The following is a 24,852-nucleotide window of genomic DNA, read 5'->3' on the forward strand; positions in this document are numbered from 1 at the left end:
ACCCCATTATTTGTGAGAAAAAGGGTCATTTCTGTAACATGTTACCTGTGCTTTGTGATCAGTTTAGAGAAAAAAGAACCTCTCTGACCTCTGAATCATGGCTGGAAGTTTTTTTAAGTAAACTGTCTGACTTTGCACTGAAACAAATTAAGAATTCTCACCTGATCCCTTAAGGTGGATCACCTACTGCCTCTGCACTGAAGAAGCAGTTATAGGAGAGCTGATGAATGGTAACTGCTTAAATCTCTCCAGCTGTGCCAGAATGTCAAGTGAAGCCTTAACATTCATGGCCTGACCTGCAGAACATGTGACTGTTGTGACATATGCAGAGCAAACCTGTTCACTGAAAATACCCATGATCCCTACAGACATTCCTGTACAGATTCCCACAAACTCTATATCAATGACAGCTTTCTTGCCTTTACTGACCCATGTCCCTATTAAGCACATGTAACCACCTCTTACATGAATTGTATCACCAGTAGATGTATGTTTACAGTGCTTGGGGGGTGGGTATGAGGGGTGTTCTCATGTGTTTGTTATTCCAATAATATTTAACGCTTTTCTTGAACAGCACAAATATGAGTATGCAATATAAGAGTTGGTTTAAGTGTGAGCAGAGTTACGTATGCAATATCAAACTAGATGAGCAAGATATTATTATCAGTATGTGACATAACTCAGTGCTGCAGGTTTTGCTCATGCTAAACTCACTCTCTCCTTCCTTTCTCCCCCTCAACATCCAGAAGAATGGAAAAAGAGCATCATGATCATATGAGTACAGTAGAGCAACTGGACAGGTTTCACATGTTATTTTTCCTGTGTCATTATGGACAGCTTGTAGCATGTTAGCCTCTGGGAGTGGTACTAGTTAAGTCTGATGAGGATAAAGGACAGGAGAGTCTTATGTTTATTCTTTCACGTAGCTTTGTAGAACTCAAGAGGACAGTAAACATACCGATTATTTGCATGGGTGGTTCCACATCTGTCGTGGCTTCCTCCAACAATGACAGCAGTTTGGCTGATACTTGATGGACCAGTTCAATGTTGCTAAACAAACCATCCACGTCAAAGCGAGCAATCTAATGGAATACAAATATTAAGCAGCTACTGACGAAGGATAAAGAAGGACATTGTATATTACAGACCTTCTCTTGCTGTGCCCTGAGCATTCAACACTCCAGGAAACACCACTTCTGCAAGACCTCACATAAACATCCTCCTTGTGACTTCAAGGACACATACGCAGTTTTCAGATTAGTATAATATGGTTGACGCAGTTAACAAAGAGCATGCTATCAAGGGCTTTTAACCTTATTTTCAACTATTCCTAATCTGAAAGTGTTTACCTAAGAAGGAAATAAATATTATCATCTGAATAAAGAAAAGATCTTTTGCTGGCTTTAAAATGTTTGTTTAGTTTCCCACTGAGGAAAAGAATAGTTGACAGTGAGTTTGATTCCCTGATTACCAGTTGCTAATAGAGGCTGATACATAAACTGAGACTTTGGCGCTTTGGTGACAGCTACCAGGTACAAAGACTTACAGACAGTGGTACCATTTTAAGTTAGTTGTCCTATAAACCCAGAAATATAATCAAGATTATGTAATTTCCAGTAAAACAAACAAGTTTACAATTCTGGGTATTAATATAACCTAAAGAGCTTCCTACAGAGCCTGAGCGCACAACATTGACTTCAGTCAACTGCATCAATTTACACCAATGTAAAATTTCATTCCATGTCCCTACTCATCTTAGAGCAAGTAAAATATTTCCAGGACACATACTTTTCATCCAGTAGTTATTTATTTCCTTGCACAGCAGGGCAATAGTTAATATTCAAAGGACAGTTGGAGATAGCCAGTGGTAATGTATTAGTACTGAGAACAAAGGCAAGACTGATTTCAACATCCATATTGATACCCTCTGAGTGTATCTTTCCATTAGAAACAGAATTGCTGACTTACACAGCAGCTTACCAGATGCCAAGAGGATCAAATTGCATGCTATTGTAACAGAATCAGAAATATTCTTTCAGTACTAATGCAGTTAATTTCTTTATAAGTATTATAGGGCCTAAAACATGTTTTATCCATTTGGAAATATGAAACTGATTCACTGCTAGGTCAATTTTCTAAATGCTATCCTTCTCTAAATATATTACAAACTTTCAGTACTGTAGTTTATCTGAGAACTAGCCTTAAAACCATGCAACATTCTTGAAAGCCTTTCAAAAATGCAGAGGTTATTAAATTAAGACAGTTATAATCTCTAAATTACTTTTCCTGTATACATCTAACAAACACAGGACTTCCGACCTCTGCTCCAGCACAATGCCTACATAGTATTTGGAACTACACTGTGCATGGACACTTACACACATTAATACAGTGACAAAGGACAGAATTTAAATCTATGTTTTCTGTTGACTGGAAAAGAAGGAATACAGCATGCTTGTCAAAAATCTCGGAGTTCAACCAAGGAATACACTTTCTTGGTGCTGGCCAGGCTGGGGAGGGAGTCAAGTGGAGACTACTTCTCAGCGGATGAACAAGTGAGGAGGAAGAAGTCAAGAACTCCTTAAAATTATGCCAGCAGATGCCAGCTCATCTGAAAACCAGTTGGAAACTCTGACAGAGTTTTAAGAAAGAAAAAACATTCCGCAGGAGCGTAAACAGAACAGGTTTCAGCTGGCCACAGCATTTCCTGAAGAGGCAGTACCAATGTCATGTAAAGACACTTTGGCCTCTGCACCTGTATTTTGTCACCAGTTTCATAAGAAACCCTACATACAGAATACTTGGTTTAAGGTCTGGTTTAAATTATTTTTTTCTGTATCTGCAGCAGATATCATTTGTGTAACCTCTGTGACCGCTATGTTGCAGGCCCCACAAACATGAATTTTTCTCTGGACAACCTCCCCTATTCCCAGCTTTCGGCTGCATAATTTTTCTACAAATTGAAATACCATTGAGGAAAAGGTGCTCTTTGAAGTCTCAGCTGAAAAAGAAAAAGGGTATCATTGGCCCAATAAGATCTTTTGCCTGAAAGTTTATGACCCTTCCTTCTTAAATGTGCCTTTTCTGTGTAGAATACAAATTTCTGAAGTGCTCACTGGTCTGTCAGACATGGTATTTCTCCACCACAGCTGTCTGAAATGCTGGAAAAAGTTACCTTTACAACTGAATTTAACCTTGATGGGGAGGTTCATGCCTTTTCAGGTTGCTGAAAATACTTGGAAATATAATGGAAAATACTGTTTAATATCTTCATAAGTGATCTGGATGATGGGATGAAGTGTACCCTGATGAAGTTTGCTGATGATACCAAACTGAGTGGACGCTTCAGAAGGGAGAGCAACCCTGCAGGATGACCTGAATAGGTTGGAAGAGCAGGCTAACAAAAACATTATGAAGTTCAACAATAACAAGTGTAAGGTCTTGCACCTGGGAAAACATAATCTGGGAGTGCAGCACAGCCTGGCGAGCAGCTATGTGGAAAGGGACCTAGGGGTCCTAGTAGGCAAGAAGCTCAATATAAGCAAAGTGTGCTGCAGCCAACAGGATGCTGGTTTGCACCAACAAGGGTATCCCCAGCAGAGATAAAGAAGTCATTACCCCACTCTACTCAGCACTTGTCAGGCCACACCTGAAACACTGTGTTCAGTTTTGGTCCCCACTATACAAAAGAGATGTGGAAAGGCTTGAGAGGGTCCAGAGGAGAACCACAAAGACGATCAGAAGACTGAGAAGTCTGCAACATGAGGAAAAGCTGAGAGAACTGGCTTTGTTCAACCTTGAGAAGAGAAGGCTTAGGGAAGACCTTATCACCATGTTCCGGTATTTAAAGGATGGCTAGAAAGACACTCCCTTTTTACAAGGATTCACGTGGAAAAGATGAAGGATATATCTGGAATAATCTCCCCAGGGAAGTGGTAGATTCCCCAACATTGGACACTTCTAAAATTCAGCTGGTCAGGGTTCTGGGCCGTCTTGTCTAGACCATGCTTTTGCCAAGAAAGGTTGGACCAGATGATCCTTGAGGCCCCTTCCAACCTGATATTCTATCATTCTATGAAAATACTTGGTTTTACCAGTTTTAACTGCTTTTGGAGGTGCCAGTAAAGGACTACCAGGGCATGTACCAGGGGTTATAATTGCAGAGCAGTATGGAGAGTTGTAAGCTGCTATTGCAGCCCACAAGCAGGAGTACAGCATCAAAGTTGCCCTGTGGGCAAGTACTTGATGCAGGCTTTACTCAAGTGTAGTGCAAGTGTCAGGAGCCTATCTGACTTCCCGCTCTCCTCGTAAGAGCCCTGGCACATCCCTTTCCAGAAAGCTAGCTCTAGACTCACTCCTGGCATCATGTCACTACCATGTTGACACTTGTGCTTGCATTAAGATTATCTGCAAGCAGAACGTGGGTGAGTCGAGACCTTGACATCACTACCTCATCCTCCACCCCCGGCGCTCACCTGCTTGTTTCTCAGGGGCTGAATCACTTCCTTGATGCAAAGATCCAGGTCGCTGATATAGTCTTTCTCTGTCTGCATGAGTTCTGTGATGATTTTCACCCTCTTGGCCATCATCCGTCTGCTAACTTGTTCTTCATCCTCCTGTGGTGAAGATGCAGGGGCTGAGGACCCCACCTGTGGGGCCATTTTTTCTGTTTAAAAGAGGGAGATTTGTGAGGAGTATTGTAATCCCACATGCTCACCCAGCTTGCCCTGCATGACCGTGGGGGAACGTAACCCATGCCTATTGGAAATTCCCCAATTGCCATGGGAAGCAGGAAAAGAAGCGTAAGAAATGTCAATACTAGCTCAGACCCAGTGTCATCCCATCTCTTCTAAAAGTGGACATGGTTTTGGTGAAGGAAACTGTCCATTTGGCAGTGAGGGGATAACCCATCACCAGCTCCCCCAGCTTTAATGTTGTGTATGTGAACAGAAATTTTCCATGGAACACAGAAGAGTCTGATCCTTGTCACAATGAAATTCAAGGATAGCTGATGCCCTTCTACTCCTTTGAAAATACAGTCTCGATCTGACATCTATTATGATTTGGAGGATGGGAGAAAATGTGTTCCTGTGGAAGAAAAAGGCTGTGTTTACCATAAATAAGCTTCACTGGAATAACCTTTGCTCTGCACAATGTAATGTTGAGTTTATTCATGGGAAGCTGAGGGCTACAGGTACTAGAAGACAAGCTTTTAAATGAAGACAATGTTACTAACAATGACGATGAAACTTGCAATTCTGTTTAAAAAGACTTATTTGAAGGAGGCAAAGGAATTACAGGAGAATATGGGGGAAAAGCTTTAACCATAAATAACAAACATTTCTTGGAACAATGGAGATCACTGGGATCAGGACATTCTGTATTTTTCCACAAGTATTTTACTTGTTCCAAATCATAGAAATGCAAGCGAGTCTTCTACAGATAGGTAATTTATGTATGCTACAGGACCTGCACATCACCTACTTATCTGTAATGATGGTCTTCCCTTTTGCTGGTTCGTAAGCCAGCCTGCAGACACCCATGTCAGCTGTACTAAGGGTACTGAATTTTATCTATGTACACTGACAATCGGTATTTTTCATTAGGAAAAAAATACAAAAAAAACAAGTGAAAGACTTCAGAAGCTATTCTGGTGTTTTTCTGCTAGCCACAAGATGGTGCAGAGTACCAACAAAGATGGACATATCATTACTGTACTCATCTCTATGTTACTCAGGTCATGCTTTGACAGCATTGGCTTTCATTGCTCAGTGGCAAAGGATGGGAATCTCTACTGAGGATCAGACTGTTATGCCTTTGTGTCAACTTGTTGTTGGGGAGCATACTGTATAATGAGGCAATAGCAAGCAGTATCTGATGCTTTGCTCACTGATAGTCAATACTGAATATGTTGTAGCTGTTTGAATTGATTGTCAAGGAGAGGTTGTGAGCACTCAAGTGAGCATTGAACAACGTGCAGCTCATCTGTACAACACCAGCCAAGGTTGTAGATGATAACCTGGACTTGTGGGAAAACCAAGCAGCTTTCAAGAAAGAAGGCTTTGAGCCGCCTACCACCGAGAGGTGTAAAATGTTATAAACCCAATGTATTGTCATCCCCAACCCCTTCTACAATTATGCTGACCACTAATATTCAGAAAGGACAGTTCTGTTATTAATGCTTCTCCCATCAAGTTTTCTATCGAGACTGATGTGACCAGTTACTGTTTTAAATAGCTACTTTTGGGACTGCACCTCCACATCTGTATTGCTAATTTGAAACAGTGAGGACAAGGAACCTCAACAAAACAAACCAGGGAGGGCACCTGTTTCTTCAGACTTTTTTGTATTTAGATGTACTTTTTATCTTTGAGTTTTTAGCCTTGAAGTCTGTGTATAACAGCCATGAACATTTTGTCCTCAAGTTTGTACATGGACAATAAAATGGAAACATGATGAAGATGTCTCCCCTCCACTAGGCTTGGGCTATCAAAAGGTTTTAAAGCTGAATATTGCCCTAGTGAGTCCATGCTGGTGTGAGTGCACAGACTGCACAGGAGTTCTTTCTGCTGCAGATCTCACCCTCCAAAGGTGCTGTGGGCTGGATAAAACAGACTCTGTCATTACCTTAGTGAGGAGGAGAGCAAAATTGGTGCCAGTATCACTCCACAGTTCCCTCTGAGCAATTTTCTGCCAGGGTTGCAGAATGAGGCCACCTTGCCTGCTGCTTATGTGCTAAACTGGCGGGAACTTTTCCTCTGAATACTTACAGTAGGTAACTACACTTATAAATTCACAAGGAACCACATGAACAATATATTTCCGTTCCAGTTCTGCACCAAAATCAGCATTTTTCTTGAGATCAGGTGTGAAAATGTTTGCATGTGTGTGATTCTATATGAGAGTTCAGGGTGACTCCTGAAAAAGTGCAGAGAGAAGCAGATGCCCTGACAAATCTCAGAAATGTCATTTCATCTCAGATGCAGCACTGTTATGATATCAGATGGAATTTGAAGGTAAACACAAGATGCTGTGCTAAAGAATTTTCTAATCTTTTATACTAGTGGCAGGGGAGGGCATTATATGAGCAAAATAAAGCCCCCGTATCCCACTTCAGGCTTGAAGGTGCAATCCCTTGAGAGGCTGTTCTTTCCGTTTATGTCATTAGATCACCCTGATCAAATTTGATTCTTGAATTATGTCAGGGCTCATCTATTATCCTTATCGCATGATAGATAATAATGCCAGGAAATAAAAACTATTCTCAATAGGAAGAAATAACTATGAGAAATATCAGGTAGATGCTGTTTCCTTATAGAAAACATGTTTTTTAATAAATGTATCCTTTTGTTAAAAGTAATATAATTTTCAATTTTCACTCAATATGTTCACTTTTTCATTTCAGGTATGTCCTTCTCTATAGAATGCAAGAGCAAGATCTCGAAGTGATGATTACAGCCAAAACCTGTGATTTCATGTTCAGCTGATTGCTTTGACCAGTTCGAGAACATTAGTGGCTAGTGAAATACTTGTGGAGTAAGTGAAAGTTTAATGAATGCACAAACAGCAAGTGCATATCTGGAATATAAGATGACTTGTTTCTACCTGGTATCATGTATCAGCCCTGGAACGGTTCAAGAGAGAGGATTAGCAGGAAGAGACATTGCTGAGGATTAACTGCGACAGTAAAAATTTGGCTCACTCGTCCTCAGAGATGCCAGGTTTAGAAAAAAAGTTAAAACTTTCTGTTGAATGGTTTATTAGACAGCTGTGTCTTAAGACCAGTTTTCCAAAAAGTTATTGGTATTTTTAGTAGGCCTAAAAATGCAAAGCAGAAGGTACTTTTTGCAATTGTTGCTTTGTGATGCCAGTTACCTGCAGGAGTCACCTTTCTGGAGAACTTTGCTTTGGAGAGGAAGGTGCTAACTTTGGTTTTCCAGCTGTGCATTGAAGTACACAGCTCTAGTTGCATGAAACCAGAGGTTCACTATATGATAACATGGACAAAGCAGCCACATACCTTACAAAAACCAGTTTCTTGCAAGTAGACTTCATGAAGTCTAAAAATATCCCCCAGATGGAGACATCCAGCAGTGCAGCGGAGGAACAGAGCTTGCAAGGTGCAAATGTGGCAGCCCGGTTCTAGGCCCAGGGGAAGCATTGGGGATTCTGCAGTAAGTGACTGGAGGAACAGCCATAGCAGGTTTGCAAGATCCATACATGCAAATTTCCCTGGCTTTCCCACCTAGAGAGGAAGCAGCTCCAAGAGGTCTGCTCTATCCATCCTTCCTCCCAGGTAAGATGCTCAGGTTGGGTATTATGTTTGCCTTTCGGGACAGGACCCAGGTTTCTCCCCATCCAATCCTTTCCATCCGGAAGTGAAGGCACCAGCACAGAATACAGCAACAAGTACAGTGATATCAGTGCACGGAGTGAGTAACAGGCCTTTTTATTACTTAGGCAGCATTTGGAGGACACCAAAGGAACACAAGTTCTGTACTCACACTGTGCAGATATGGGGATTTTGCCTGGCACAAGGGAGCAGTGAAGGCATAAGTTATCAAGGTATAACAAACAAATTACAGCATTACTGTGTTTTCATGTGTGAAACCTGAGTCTCACACCACCCTGGATAAAATTACTTCTCTGTGAAAGCAAGTCCTCAGATAGCCTGTACCCTCAGATAACCTAGCTATTGCACACAGGAATGTACACCAGCCTTTATCAGCTGGATTTGGGAATGAAATGCAGGCAGCCAAGTTCAGAGACTGCTGCTGTGGCAGCTTTTCTCTTCCCCCTCATATCTCCCCTCACACCATAGCCCTGGCTCTGCCCATTACGCCCCTGCTTCCACTGCAGGTGCAGGGAAGGCTATAGGGCACAGGGAGACTGAGATGCTTGAAAATGGTGGAGCCTGAAACAATAAAAGCAGTGGGAAAGGATGGAGTGTCCCACTGCATGCAGAAGTGCATCACATGAGCTAACACACGGGAGTTTTACTCCAGATCCCATTCCCCTTGTGAGGGGCCACTTCATAGAGGTGTCATTATAGTTTTTACACCAGAGTTATTACAGTGCAACATTATGGGGCAAGTATGGTGCAGATTAGATCTGCTGTACTCCAAGTTGGGCACTAAAATACAAAAGGATTGGGAGAGGGTTGTGGAAAATGCCGTTTTGACTTTTACTTACAAAGGCACATAACAGCAGCATTGTTCAGAAGCAGGTTTGTTGCACACGTGCTGCGAGTTACACATGCAAAAGCCCCTTTTCTGAACACAGGAGAACACCGCAGGACCAGAATGACCTTGCACCAGTCTTCCTGGGCAACGGGCTCGCTCATAAAATCTGCATCAGAGACTTCCTTGCAATTAGGTCATTCAATCTTTGATCATTTTTCTGTTCCATAAGGTACAGAAAATATTTACATTCGACACGCAAGTTCTTTCTTCAATTCCTTGACAGCAGACCGCTTTAATTATATGTGTGCTGACAGGACTACAGAGAGATCCCATGTGACCGCAGTGGAAGGGAAGAAAGCTTATCATCAGGTGACAGAAGAATGCCCTTATTGTTAGCTCCAATACTTACAAATAAACCTTTCCAGTGTGTCATATACCGGTATAAATATACCACTCCTGTGGCATTGAGCTAATACGTTAATAAAGTAAGAACCCAGAAAGGGCTGCATCTGAATTGCTTCCCCTGGGGCACATGCACCTCAAGATTTGTCACATTAGCTATATGAACTGTGAGCTGTGTGACCCACAACACAAAGTATCCCAATTAATAAAACATTTGTTAATATGCTCAGAGAAGGATCCATAAACCTCCTTGAGTCCTAGTCTTCACTCCTTTACCCCAGTTGCTGTTACTAGTTATGCTGCAGTAGGTCCTAAGAGTCCTAAACCACACAGCAGGACTGGATTGTGCTAAATGCTGTGCAAACACGGCAGCACAAAATGGATTCTACTCTGAAAAGATAAGCTCACTTCCCAGCCTGGCTGCCACTGCTTTATTGCAGTGCAAGTTAACAGAATTAGATCCTCCAAGCATAAATTTGCATGGGAGAAAATAGAAGTATTTCTTAGACTGTGATTTTTCATCACAGAGCACAGGGGGGTATTTTCATCAAGTCATGTCCTACACTTCAGGAAATAATCCAGACTTTTACTCCTTACCATACTTCAGCAAACCAACCACTCCAAAGATCAATACATTTTGCAGTGAAATAGGATATTATCTGCATTGTAGTCCATAGAAAGTTAATCAGTAAGTACAGCGCAAAGCAAATAAGGAACTGGAGAGAGGTGTAGAGGATGGTTACTGCTGACGGGAGGTGCCAAGAAACTGTGTGCATGGACTTAGAGCCCACACAGGAAGAATCAGGCAAGGAGGAGGATGGGGAGGAGGAAGGTTCCTTGTTTGTGATGGAGTGAGTGGGGGTTGAGTTGCCCCTGACTGGGTTTTTGTATGCCAAGGGATAGCAGCTTTCCAGGGATTTCTATAATTTCACAGGTTTCTGAGTCATTTCTGGTGTTGGTTATTTCTCATAACTACATTAGACACAGGCAAAATGTGAAATTCAGGGTTCAGATACGACCTGTGAGGCAATATATTGTGGTAGCTCTGTGATTTGAATCACTATATCTATTACAGGTATGTCACTGATGTATTTTAAATTGAAGCAAATCATTTAACAGTGCAGTTGACCCATTCACAGTTAAAGTTATAAGGGAGTTAATATGTAATAGATTTGTAAAACAATGAGTATTTTCAAAGCATGCATTGTCTCACTGAACACTGCAAATGTGATCTCCAATTCCTTCTGGAAAACTACCATTTTCTATAGCCCATTTTTCACACCAAGCATAAGTTTGGTATATGATTATGAACAAAACACCAACAAAAAAACTAAGAGCCAACTATGTTTTAAATCCCTTTTCATGGTCTTCCCTTTTTGGTTGATAGCATCTATCCCAACATGACACATTGTATCTTAATCTGTTCTGATGTTGCAAACATTTATGTGCCAATAACTACATCAAACAAACTCCTCTTACTGAAATACACAGGTACTCACAGAATGGCAGCTTTAAGTTGATTCAAAGGTTGATCCCATCATTAATGCAGTACATAGATATTAATACAGTTATTTTTACAGCTGCTACTGATGGATTTTCACTGTAGAAAAGAGACCAGCTCCTGACAGCTAAACAGCTAGGGGTAACACGTTCGAAAACAGAGCTGCTAAATACCATTTTGCGCCATTGCTTAAGGATAGTAGCAAGTTCTTCATTCCTCTTCAAAGGACATATGTGCAGGATTTTCTAGTGAACATAGGGCAGATATAAAAATATCACAGGAACTCTAGCTTAGCTCTTATAATGGCCCTTGATACTATTTCTGCATCCACCACAGATGCTAGTGAATATATTTTTCCTAGCCCCAATTTTTGCTCTTTAGAACAGCGATGCTTCTGTGCAGTTGATGGAGAACTATGAAAGAAAAATATACGTATGGCTTTATCAAAGTATTTCTGCACTCATCTAAGAATGCAACTACAAACCAGGTTCTAGATGACTGCATGGTTGTACTACAAACCTGCCATTTTATAGCAATTGCCTTATTTTGCCTTATCTAAAAATGGGACTGCAGGCTTTGGTTATCTCACAGGATAAGGTGAAATAGATGCACTAATTCTTGCCAAGTTCTTTGAGAATATAATGGTTACTCTGCATCTTATTTCCTTTCTAAAAGAGTAAAGCCAGGAGGTGTTGCATGGCCATTCACACCAGATAAGGTATTGAATAGATGTCCCTACTATAATAATTAACTATGAAAATGCTTTCTTGTGTTTTTAATGAATCCTTAGTTTTAAAGTGAAAAACACTTGCATAAATTTGCACCTTTGACAATGCTACTGTGCTCGTGTTTGTAGACTTACAGAACAAACAATCTTGATTACCCTGGACATCTGGGCGGTAGGTTGCCTTTCTCACTCTTTATAGAAAACATTTTGGATTCTGCATAAAACAGGAAATCCAAGGGCAGAGACTGAATTGTCAGGAGTTTGTATGCCTGGCTGTTGGCTCACTTGGTTTTGGTTTTTTGTTGTTTATGGGCTTTTATTTGGGGAACCTATGCTTGTAGCACACTGAGCTGCACTTTGACCATATACTTCAGAGTTGCTAGAAATGGCGGGGGGGTGTGGGGGTGTGTGTGCTCTCTGTCTCGGTCCAGTCAGGATCAGGGCGCCATGCAGAAAAATTATAAACTCACGACAGTCTGTTGAAGGGGGAACATTGTCAAGAGCAAACGTTGCTGCACTGTGTGCAAGCTCCCAATTTATTACCACCTGTTTACACAGGTTCATTTTTACTTTTACATCCTACTGACCTTCAGGTTTTGCCTGTTTGTGGCTTACATACTCACCACACTTTGCAGGTGGTGTTTTTTACTGCTGCTTTTCACTCAACACAGTGTTACATAATGCTGCCTCAGTTTCCCACAATCATTCTTCTAGCCTCAAGGTCAGTTTACATTTTGCTAGCCACCAATTCTTAATTGCCACAGGGGGCAACAGCCTGGTTTCTACTCAGGGAACCGTTTAAAACAGAGGTCTCGAAGGGCCCTCAAGAGGTGTCTCGCCCATGCTTCACCTTGCACAAATGTGCTGCTGTAGGCACTGGGGTGTAAAGACACCTTGGACCCCATACTCTGCTTAGGTTACCTGCCACTAGCAGAGATGGGGGTCTTGCAGCCTCTGACTCTTAGCTGTGGAAATCTGCCCCACTCACGGGAGATTCCCCTCTGCAGGGTTTGCTCCTGTTGCATCTCCCTGTCTTACACATTCTTGTCTGTGCTAATTCTTACCACAGCTCTGCAAACTGTGTGTTAGAAAACATATTAACAGGGGTCTATAGAAGGGAAGGGCAACTAAACTTAGAGCTTTTCCTCCCACTCATATGGGAAGCAAGTGCAAATGATTACCATTTGTATCTTTTTGCAAAGCATTTACCATTCCAGGGTGATCAAAGTCCTGAACTGGTCATATGCAACAGACCGTTTATGACACCCACAGAGCTGTTGGGTTTTCTTACCAAGAATGGACACTTCAAAAGCTTTGTGCCAAAAAACCCACTTCCCTCACCTTGAAGTAAGCTGCTTCACTTCCAAGCACTAGTGAGAAAAATGAAGAACATAAAGGCATACAATCATAACACATCATCAGTGTTGGCAGGTAGCACATTAGGCCTGGGATCCATGATCATAATCAGATTCAGGCACATCTAGCTCAGCAAAATTTGATCCAGATCAGGCCTTGGCACATAACGGCATTTCTTTCTATTGCAACTGTAAATACACTTCATAGGAATTTCCACTGACTTTGTATTTTCGCTCTGAGGACAGGCAACTTCTAATCCAATATAAAGCCTGCAGGTACCTTGTTAACCCATCACAGTTTTTCTTGAACAAACACAAGCAAGCAGAGTGACCTGATTTCAGGCTGGTGCTTTGCAGTAGGTGGCCGCAGCAGTCTCAGCTGGTGGCAGGAGCTGTAAAGCTGGATTTACCATCTCCTTGGACTGCTGCCATGAACATAACATCATGCTCTGCCATGACTACCTAGGTTTCCTCACCTCCTTTGCTTCAGATTTTAAATAGGGGACATTTAAGGCATAAATACACCTGACATCGAACAGAAAGATCTCACTTTTTGCTGGACACTGCACTGGTAACCTTGACCTCACCTGGGCAACCCCCTTCACAAGTGAAAAACTGCTGTTTTGGTGGGACCTGTGCCAGGAGCTTGCCTGCCCAACCATAGCAATCCATGCTTGTACCCTGAAACACCTCTGTCAGATCCCTGCAGTGTGTGCCTGATTTAACTGAAAATTTTTCATCTTCTCATTGATTAGCTATCACGAGGAGGGAACAGCATAATCGATGAACCACTCTGTTGTTCTCAGCGTATGCAGCCACCATAGAAATCCTATTATTTTCAGGTTTATTATTTTATTTTCTGCTTTTATTGTCTCTCTGAAGGAATGATACTTCCTAATTAAGTGCATCAAAACCATAATACAGCAACTCAAAGTATTTTCCCATTTTATTTCCCCATAAAGGATTATTGCCACAACAGTGATTGTCACAAGGCAGTTATACCACTATTAGTAATAGAGGCTTATATTATAATACTACTCAAACACCACATTTGTGATGGGGTCCTGTCATTCAAGACCCTGGATACCCACAGAAATTTGTCAATTTGCATGATAGAGCACTCCCAGAAATAGTCATACACATTCTTCATGCTTTTCCTCAATTTGTGGCATCACATTTAATTATTGACTGACAGGCCCAATACTGACATACATTGCCAATTTCTGGTCCAGATGCAATTTGGTTCTTTCAAAAGAAACCCTCTCCATAATGGTATAATTTGAATCAGCATATCCATCAAAACATGTATTTAGATGTATTTCAGTTCAGGCTTGTACAATCTGAGCAACAGATAAACACATTATAGATCTTGGTATTTTTACCTGAAAGAAAAAACTGCCCTTGATGCTTCTAATTAGCATATACCCCACTTGATAGGTCAGACAGACAGATAGCATGGAGCCATCATATTTTCAAGTTACTGTTTGCATTACAAACACATTCTGGTGGTGAACAAGAAACATACCGGTTGCATATGCATTTTGCAGGAATACACCAAAACCTTTGATACATTTTGTGTTCTGCCTACACGACATTATTTAGAAAAGTTCGGGGAAACATTGCACACCCTGGAAGTGGGGGTGGGTAAGGCTGTGAGGGGGCAATTGCTCACCCCAACTATGAGTGTATGGGGGAGGAGACTGCCATTCCCTTCTTTATCTCGAAGCTGCAGACTAGGGGGGTGTCGATATACCCCCTCAGCCCAGAACATCTCGAGATACACCCCAGCCCAGAGGATCCCTAGCAGCAGAGCACCAAACAAGCTTCCCGGTACCTTGTAATTTCTGGCTGTACTCTGTCCTGTCAGACTGACTCCTCCTCAAGGTGCTGTGGTCCCCGGTGACAGCAGTGCTCTCCACCACAGGCTCTGTCCTTCTCCTCTCCCCCATGTACAGCTTGCTCCTCAGCAGGGCCAAGTTCCTCTTCCTGCCCCCCACGCCTTCCTTCCCTGGACAGTCCATGCTCGCCATAGCCAGCTTTGCTTGGTGGTGGTGGCGGGGTGGGCAGGCAATATCCTGATTTTTTAGGAAGGTGAATTCGCTGCCCAGGTGAAGGCAGGTTGCTTTATGCTTGGTTTTGGAGCAGGGCTCCCCAGGGCCTGGGGCTCAGCCCTGTCACCTGTGCTGGAGCAGCTCCACCCCCGGGAAGCTGACGCCCCAGGCAGTGTTTGCATTCACCTGCCCTATGTGCAAGCACGCCTGGCGGGGCCGGTTTCAGAGCCAGCTCCAAACCGCAGCCATTCAAGGCCCCTTTCACTGCTTCAGGGTATGCTCCTCACCCCACTGCAGGGCCGTGGGTGCCGGTACTCGGAAATGGAGTCGCATTTTCCTAGCTTTGCCCGGGCCGTCCTTGCTGTGCAGTAGCAGAGCAACGTCCGAGTGCGGCAGGGCATCACCATGCTTTCACAGGACACCTTCCCTCTACGCTGCCGGGGTAGTGGGGAAGCAGAGGGCATGGCAAAAGGGACAATCCCTTGACCATCACTCCTTGTCCTTCCTCAGCCTGGTCAGGACCCCAAATCATTGCGTATCGAATTGTATCTGACAGGCTCACAACTCCACCGAGAGGTGTAGCCAAGAGGCTGGAAACTCCTGATCTACAGGTTTGAAGGGAGACTGATCCCCCAGGACAATGAAGAAAAGAGATGAGAAGGAGACAAAAAACTCTCTGGGAGGTGGGAAGCAGCATGGAGCTGATGCTTGTCTCAAACCAGGCTGTGTCCTGCGCTTTACTCACAGAGAAGTGACACAAAAGCCTACCAACGACTCGTGGAGGCTGTCGTAACAAATCACCCTGCTCTGATGACAGAGGAAGTGGACACCTGCTCACAGTACCTCTGGATCGCCCCCTGGAAGAGATCTTATTCTCCTGTCTGTTAACAGTGGCCTCTGGCACACTTGCACTGTCTAGTGATCCTCCATAGCACCGGCCTAATCAAGCTCATGTTAAAACAGCAGGAGCTGCTGGCATCTAAGCTTGGACTGGACTTATCCTGGGAAGAGCCCCAACAGCCATTAGTAGCAATCACTGCTGCTGCTGTGATTCCCAGCCCCTGCGGCCCTCGCTGCCCTAGGAAATGCCTGGTGAGAGCCCGGTGGTGCAGCCTAATCAGTGTCGGTCTCACACACACTCATTGCCGCAGCATCTGCAGGGGAACACAACTGAAGTCCCTCTGACACACACTGGCAGACCGTTCTGCTTTAGCATTGCCACACTGTGTCTCTGAAGGACTGCATAGGAAAAAACAAGCAGGGATGCAAAGTAGTAGTGTAACTATTTCCAACTTTTGTTTTTCTCTAAGAGGCTAGTCCTGTGATGCAACCTCCTGATCAAAGCCCCTAATTTCTACTCAGAAGTGAAAGGAAAAGGTTATGAAACTGTTAAGCAATTTACGATGTCAAATTGCAGCACTGTGCCAGTGCTGCACAAAGTGTTCAGACCTAACACATCCTGGCAGAGGAATAAAGCATGGAGTGGAATACTGGGAAGACTGTGCTCACCCAGAGAAGTCACATATTACGTAGGCAATTTCTGTGTTACATCTTGCCTCCTCGTTGATATTCCCTAAGAAACTCTTTGTTTTGCAAGTCAGACCACAAAAGTTCCTTGAAAGACAGAGCAGTGGTTACAGCAAGGAGACGCGTACAAAGGGATCCATCAGTGACACCCTTGTGACAAAGCATCAAAGCCCCCCAGCAACAAGTAAACAGAATAAGGTTGGAGTTGAGGGAAATCAACCACCCCATTTCCTCCCACTGGGGAGGGGATTTGTTCGAAGCAATGGCTTGGCATTCAGCAAGGGTGGTAAAATGGGTTTAAACAGTCACCACCCTGACCACTGCTCTTCCCCGGATACTTTTGTTCCCACTATTGCTGCAGGGTGTAAACACCCGAATTTAAGACAAGATGGAGAAACTGATCTGGCTGAAAACTCCCTCCCTCCCCCCTTTCCTCCGGGCCAGTATCCATCTTGATCTGTGCTCCTGTTCAGTTCATCACCCAGCTACACAAGCAGTTGTGGCAGCATGAGGCAAGGGACGATGCAGGGGCACATGTGAGAAACTGGGGGTAGGGATGGTGATTGCTTAAGCCAACATTTTCCAGAGAAGGTATTTCCCCAGACGGGATTTTAAGGTGTTGTGCTTTTCATAAGGCATGGGTCCCACCATTTATATGAGATTTCATTATATTTATTTAAATTAAGATGGTTTGGGGGAGAACTGGGGAATATATTTTGGCTGGGTGGAGGTGAAAGAACAAACTTTATAAAATTCTTGGCTCTGTAGGCTCTCTGCCACATATGCAGAGTTACAGCCAAGATAGGATATCGTGAAGTTTGCTCAAGTGTTTATTACGACAGCAATCTACCCACATGCAAAAGTTGTCTTCCTCTTCCTCCTCAACTCAGTCACAGGGTGTGAAAAGGTATGTGTTCATTCAGCAAGGTTGTGGGGAAAGCCGGCTTGTGGTTTGCTGCTGCTTTTGTACTTGCAATGGTTTACCTGGCTTCAGCTGGCAGCACTATTTCTGAGGCAGCCAGGAGGCCAGAACTAGCTTACAACCACAGTCTGGAAATGTAGATGAGTACTTTCTGCAACCTCAAAATATCTCCTATGTTCCACTCAGCATGGAAAAGGCTGAAAATAGCATGTCTTCTGTAATACGCTGAGTGGGATGCATTCAGGACCAGTGGCTTCCCTACCCCCTCTGGAGGGAGAGGAGGTTTGAGACACATCCTAGTTTATTAAATCCAATGATTGTTTTACACTAGAGGGCTGTGCCAGTGCAGTCAGTAGGAGGAATATGTAAAAACAATCAGAAGTGTATGTGAGCGAGATACACCTATAAAGTCATTACTATTTACTGTAGTTTACCTGGACTATAACAAAATGCCACAGAAAGCATGGTCAGAACTGCATATGGAGTATTGACTTCAGCTGCCACTTGCAATAATACGAGCAACCCTCCTTCAATTTCCAAATTACTCCTGCTCTCTTCTGGCCCTGGTAACAACTGAGAATCAAGCAGTATCAAAGTCACTCATCCATAAAACAAGAGGGACTATTTGGCACCTACAAGGACAAAACACTCTTTTTACAATGAATGTGAAAATCTCTTTAACAGGTTTATGCTGTGCTCTTTTAATTCTACAAAGCAAACTGGAATCCAGTTGATGTGAGCATTCAAATTGGACTTATTTGCACGGAAGACACCCTGCTTAAGAGACAGAACAGGTGCTGATGTCAACACGGAAAATATTGGCATTATGTTCCCAAGCAACTGTATTAGACACATATAAGAGCTTACTGTTGTACGGTCAATGCTAACCTTTATCTCCATTCTGAGCTATAAACAAACTGGGAGCACCATCAAGACTGATGGCCATTAAGTAAGCAAACAGTTATTTGTTTTCTTTTAATACCTCACAGCTGTTACAGAAGATTTCTTTATAACTTAGTATCCCAGAGCATATATGAAATATGCTGGTGTAGGTTGACTGCTGTGCCTGTTCCCTTTGAGTGGAGGCACAGACCACCGCTGGAGTCCTCCGGCGGTGACACCAGGCTGCCATTTTCAAGTTGTTCACTGCAATGGCCAGCACAGCCATCAGACAAAAACAGAGTCTCAATATGCATCTGCAGAGTGACTTTACCCACCAGCGCCAATTTTGCGCATGTAAAGCGATTACACTCGACAGGCAGTGGAGAAGCAGAAATGTATGATGGTACTGCTGGAGAAAGCTGTCCTACCCTCCTCACAGGGGGAGCATGACAGCAAAAAGGTAGTCATCTCTATAGATCCACGCCTCCATACAAGGAAGCCTAGGTGCGTATAAAAGCAAGCTCATATCTCTTGTCACTCTGCCTGTACACACGAGTCATAGCAAAGATGTCTTCTGAGAGACAAAAAGATGGGGCTTTGATAAGAACAATCGCGCATAAGGCCCACCAAGGACTTTGAGCACTGGGAAGTTGCTAGTACATACACCCTACCTGTTTGCTGTTATACTGTAAGATAAGAACAGACTGACGGGTGAGGATAAAAGCAATAAAAAGGGAAGGCTTAAGGACAGGAAAAACTGGAGTCTACACATAGATTTTTCATAAGGAATGAATCAAAATTACTTTGAAATATACATAGAGAAAAAAAAAAAAACACTTCAAACACCATTCCAATAGTACAAAAAGAGAAAAAAGCCTGTCTTGCAGGTGAAAAGTTATTTAGCGTGGCAGTGTCACCTTCACTCCTACTGTTGATCTTGCCAGACTGGTGATTCCTGTAGAGAAACAGGTCTTTAGAAGTAAGTGCACAGTGATAATTTCTTTTAGCCCTGTCTGTAGTGTTTCTTGTCTAAATATTTGTAGGATAAATTAATAAAGCATATGCCCGTCGGGGCTCAGACTAGGCTATTGGTATTTTTAAGAAGGGATGGCTCAACCTATCAGGCTATGTAATCCATCTCCTCAACTGCTGTGATGCTTTCTTACTCTGAACAAAGCCTCTGCCCCAGTTTACATACACAAAAGGCTGACACGTTTTCTGCCTACAGAGAGGGACCCGGCTCTCAAATGAAACACCTGCTGGAGAGGAGAGAGGATGCTGAGAGAAGGGTCAGCAGGGCCTGCATTGTCCTCGCAGTGCCAATGGATCTGTCACTGTCCAGGGCTTTGTGTCAGTCTGTGAAACAGGCTCGGAGCCAGGCCAGCTCCCAAAGGCACATATCTAAGGGCAGTGCTGCTTTGAAAGGGGTAAGAGGTGTGGAAGAGAGGGGAACTCACTAAGAAACAGAGTAGGCCTTTGATTTCTTTGGGGTTACAGCCACGTAGTTATTTTCTAAGAAAAATAACCTGACTCTGTTGATCAAGTAGATGGCACTGTGATATCAAAGCTAATGAGAAAAGACAAGCAAGCCAGCAAGGCACAGATAAAAGGACAGGAAGATGAATCTTCATTATTGTTACGTTTCAATGTAAAACAGGGGGGTGTAGAAATTACCAAAGATGAAATATTTTCTGTGGGATTCTTTGAGAACCTTATGTCTGGCAATTCACAAATCAAGAGAGGAATGGAGCCTAGAAAAGACTATCATGAGCAATAGGCAAGATTTTCCTTCTAGTTCCCTATTTTGAATGATTATAAATTTTCAGCTTTGCACTAAAACTTCATTTCCAGATAGTATTTTTATAGCTGTACTGAAACCATTTTTCTCTCTCTTTGTGTAGGTGCATGTATGTGAAAGAACAAATGAAAGAATGAACAGGAAAGAAGACTATTTGGTGATTTCTATTTTGTGATGGGGAAGTTGCTTTGGAGTAACAAAGATAAGAGTCTTAAAAAAAAAAAAAAAAAAAAAAAAAAAAAAAGGAAGTTCCAGTTAATACTCACAAACAAGTTTTGGTGGGGTAATGATAGACTGAAAATGCTTGGTTCACAGGGCTTAAAAAGAACTCAGTACAGATGCCCAGGAGGGGAGAAATGGCCATAGCCTACAAAGCTTGACTTAGCCACAGTGACCTGGCCTCTTGATAGGCAAATCACTTTCTAGGCAGAAGTCCAGAGAAGTTAATCCGGCAAGTGAATCCTAATATACATTACAGGGAGCCTAATGAAAAGCATGGTTTAAAAATGAAACTAACAACTCAGAGAAACAATTTATTGAGGAAAAAAAACAGGGTGTGAACTTGACATCTTCCTATACACAGTAGTGAATATTATGACTAAAACCGATTTTTGCATAAATACAGAGGATCAGTCTTTTTAAAACAATAGGGTTACTGACATGAGTTCACCACTATGAAAATGGGTTCACAGTCTGACCCAAGGTACTTAGTTTCTTTGGGATGGGAGCCTCTATCTTTATTCACACTGAGATGGAAAGTAATATAACCTGATTCTAGTTACTGAAAAACTAGTTCCTTTTAGATGATGTATTCTCTTGCTGCCATCAGGCATTCATCAGCACGTAAAATGCAGGTACATGTGTGTGGGCTGCACATATAGATCTTCCCACAAATCTAGCTGTGCCAATGAAAGAGGTTCCTGACTCCAACGACTCATCCTCCTCCTCCTGCTGCAGACTGTCAGTGCAAAGACCTGCAGAAGGAGTTGTTCATGCTCTTTAACTTGCTTTGGCCAAAAAAGCAGCCTAACTTAGCCCATGTTCCTAAACTGCCTCAGCTAGCCTTGCTTGGCTTGACCTGAACTAGAGAGCACTGATATGGGCTGATCCATCAGCACGGTGGTGGGACTGTGACGGCTGAATGAGTGCGCACTGGCAAGCAAGTGCAGGCAGTGACCTGTCCCACCGAGGTGCTTGGACGGGGAGGATGGCTGTCCACGGCTGCTGGCCCTTTGCACATAGGCAGCAGCAAAACAGAAGGCTGGCAAGAATTGATTCCTTCAGATTAATGGTCTTATAAGTCATGGAGATAGAAGTTATATTACAGCAAAATTTAATGATAATGATGTGATCACCAGTCAAGAGCAAACGCACTGAAATAGCACGTAGTGGTACTAATGAAATTCTTCAAAGCCTTATTAGGTGAAAAGATGAAAATGATTTTCATTCAGGAGGAAGGGAAACTTTTTTTTTCTTAAATTATAATATAGATATTGTTTTCTGCATTTAATTTCCACAGCATTATCATGGGCAAAACATTAATTGTGTGTGTGTATATATATAAAAAGTATGTATATATAAAAAAGATATAAATGTAAATGCACACTGCAGAGTACAAACTTTTAAAGTAAGGATGTCCTTCAGGCTTAGGTGATTATACTGCTGTTGAGTTTTTGCTATACTCCAGTGGCATTCTGCTGGAATGAGATTCACCCCTGTGCAGAGGGCAAGCATAAAACCTAAGTACCATGTAAGTCCTACTTAAGTCTTAAGGACCTGCCTCTAATTCCATTGAAATAAATAGCAATATTTTCACTGTCTTTCAGCGGGAGCTGTTTCAAGGTCAATAAATGGGATCAGTCCTATACATTGCTTTTTGCTGGCCCAGCTGGAATGATACTTCGAGGAGACGGATGTAAACTGTTGGGAATAAAAAGAGGTGAAATAATACCTTGGTAGTAAAAGCCTTGATAATTCTGGTGAATTTGCTTAGAGTAGATACTAGAACCAAAACATTTTTTTGTTTTAAAGATTCAAGGAGGTTAGGTAAATTTATTCTAACCAGGAAGCTGGTCTTAACCATATCTGACTTGAGGAGTACTGTGAACATTTCTGTCATATTCTGTGTAATATAATTCATAATACTGAGAAATACAGCCAAGCCTATTTAAAGCTTTATTATTTCTGCAGTGCTGAGAAAATTTTGGATACCTTAGAGTACAAAAACATCATGTTCTCTGCTCTGGCAGCATGAGCTGGGTTTCTGTGTGTTTTCCTGCTGCATCATCTGCCCTTGGTAGGTAATACAATGGCATCTACTTATGCATCTAAAAAGTGCCTGCACAGAAACTCGTTTATATTTAATAAATTCCAAGTGTTTCACAGCTGATTTCTCATTACAGATGAGAAAGCTTTCGATAAGACCACATTTGCAACACAAGGCAATGGAGAACTCTGTGCTCAGACTGTGCGTCTTACAGGGACTCCTGGCCACAGCAGTGTATTTCACTTCCCAGCTTGTACAGGTAAATAAATATATATTGGACCATATGTAGGGGTAATAAACTTTAAAAACATCACAACCTGAATACAGATGAGAATCCAATTTAAGTATCAGCAGGGTTCAAAATAAAAAACACATCTACTATTGGGAACCCATGCAAATAGCCTGCCTATAAGCAGCACAGACAGACTGGGTTGGGTGACATTAAACTGCACGTGTCAAGAAGAAATAAACACTTGTGTCCCCAGGGAGCAGCCAGGAAGGGTCTTCACAGCAACATGGGCCTCAGGTGAGGGTAACAACCCTTCTACTATCACCCCCAATTTTACATCCACACTTTTGGCAGTGCTGGTGGCCTGAAAGCACCTCAGCGAGGGCACAGCTGGGGTACCACTGTCCAGAGTTATCTGGCTCCCGCTGAGGGACACCTGCCATCTCAAGCGGGTTTTCTTTTTTTATTACAATTTTCAACTCGGTGGAGCCCTCCCTTGAGGTTGGGCCTGTGAGGGCTGCCGACAGCCTCCATCTTGCTCTGAGGTGTTCACCCTGGCCTCAGTAGGGGGAAGCAGCACCTCCCGGCTCCTGCAGGGAAAACGGGGCAGTGCCTGGGCCTGGCAGCAGCCACCCCCTCAGGAAAAACCTCCACACACAGAATCTCACAGAATCATCTAGGTTGGAAAGGACCCTGGCGATCATCTAGTCCCACTGTTCACCTAGCACAGTTCCCACCAACAGCATATCCTTAAGCTCTAAGTCGACCCTACTCTTGAACACCTCCAGGGATGGGGACTCCACCACCTCCCTGGGCAGCCCATTCCAATGCCCAACAACCCCTTCTGGAAAGAAATGCTTCCTAATATCTATTCTGAACTTTCCCTGGCGCAACTTGAGGCCATTTCCTCTTGTCCTGTCGCTTTCTACTAGGCTAAAGAGGCTCAAACCCAGCTCTCTGCAGCTTCCTTTCAGGTAGTTGTAGAGGGTGATAAGGTCTCCCCTCAGCCTCCTCTTCTCCAGACTAAACACCCCCAGTTCCCTCAGCCGCTCCCGGTACGACCTGTGCTCCAGACCCTGCACCAGCTCCGTTGCCCTTCTCTGGACACGCTCGAGTCATTCAATGTCCTTTTTGTAGTGAGGGGCCCAAAACTGAACACAGGAATCGAGGTGCAGCCTCACCAGTGCCAAGTACAGGGGTAAGATCCCTTCCCTGTCCCTGCTGGCCATGCTAGTGCTGACACAAGCCAGGATGCCATTGGCCTTCTTGGCCACCTGGGCACACTGCTGGCTCCTGTTCAGCCGGCTGTCAATCACCCCCCCCAGGTCCCTCTCTGACTGGCAGCTCTCCAGCCACTCCTCCCCAAGCCTGTAGCGCTGCTGGGGGTTGTTGTGGCCCAAGGGCAGCCCCCGGCATTTGGCCTTATGGAAACTCCTCCAGTTGGGCTCAGCCCATGGCTCCAGCCTGTCCAGGTCTCTCTGCAGAGCCTCCCTACCCTCGAGCAGATCAACACTCCCACCCAACTGGGTGTCATCTGCAAACTGACTGAGGGTGCACTCGATCCCCCCGTCCAGATCATCAATAAAGATGTTAAACAGGAGTGGCCCCAACACCGAGCCCTGGGGGACACCACTTGCCACCAGCTGGATTTAACTCCGTTCACCACAACTCTCTGGGCCCAGTCGTCCAGCCAGTTTTTAACCCAGCAAAGTGTGCGATTGTCCAAACCTCAAGCAGTCATTTTTGCCAGGAAAATGCTGTGGGAAACGGTGTCAAATGCCTTGCTAAAGTCAAGGTAAACAACATCCACAGCCTTTCCCTCACCCAATAAGCAGGTCGCTCTGTCACAGAAGGAGATCAGGTTTGTCAGGCAGGACCTGCCTTTCATAAACGCATCCACCAACACATCCGCTTTTTCAATGGAGCCCCCGGGGGCCAACGGTCGCGCCCTCCCTCAGGTGGCAGCCGCGGCAGGGCGAGAGGCGGCGGCTCTCCCTCCTCGCCGGTGAG

At 43.5% G+C, this 24,852-nt stretch overlaps 2 protein-coding genes across 3 annotated transcripts in view; one reads left to right on the plus strand and one right to left on the minus strand.

The window, feature by feature from the left end:
• ARHGEF38 (Rho guanine nucleotide exchange factor 38) overlaps positions 1 to 15,377 on the minus strand; it is a 41,226-nt gene extending 25,849 nt beyond the window's left edge. For both annotated transcript variants that reach the window (XM_026848154.1, XM_026848153.1), the window contains exons 1-3: positions 15,002 to 15,377; positions 4,476 to 4,666; positions 959 to 1,082 (exon numbers count right to left, since the gene is read on the minus strand). In XM_026848154.1, coding sequence (XP_026703955.1) covers positions 959 to 1,082; positions 4,476 to 4,666; positions 15,002 to 15,197 — 511 coding nt within the window. In that variant the 5' untranslated portion in view covers positions 15,198 to 15,377. The remainder of the gene's footprint in view (positions 1 to 958; positions 1,083 to 4,475; positions 4,667 to 15,001) is intronic.
• An 8,031-nt stretch (positions 15,378 to 23,408) lies between these two features.
• The window catches only part of PPA2 (pyrophosphatase (inorganic) 2), a 38,303-nt gene continuing 36,859 nt past the window's right edge, over positions 23,409 to 24,852 (plus strand). Inside the window, exons 1-2 of the mRNA XM_026847524.1 lie at positions 23,409 to 23,500; positions 24,751 to 24,847. The gene's annotated coding sequence lies outside the window, so the exon portion shown is untranslated. The remainder of the gene's footprint in view (positions 23,501 to 24,750; positions 24,848 to 24,852) is intronic.

This window comes from Athene cunicularia, assembly GCF_003259725.1.
Source record: "Athene cunicularia isolate RWA chromosome 4 unlocalized genomic scaffold, athCun1 chr4_part2, whole genome shotgun sequence".
In the NCBI taxonomy this organism is placed as follows: domain Eukaryota; kingdom Metazoa; phylum Chordata; class Aves; order Strigiformes; family Strigidae; genus Athene; species Athene cunicularia.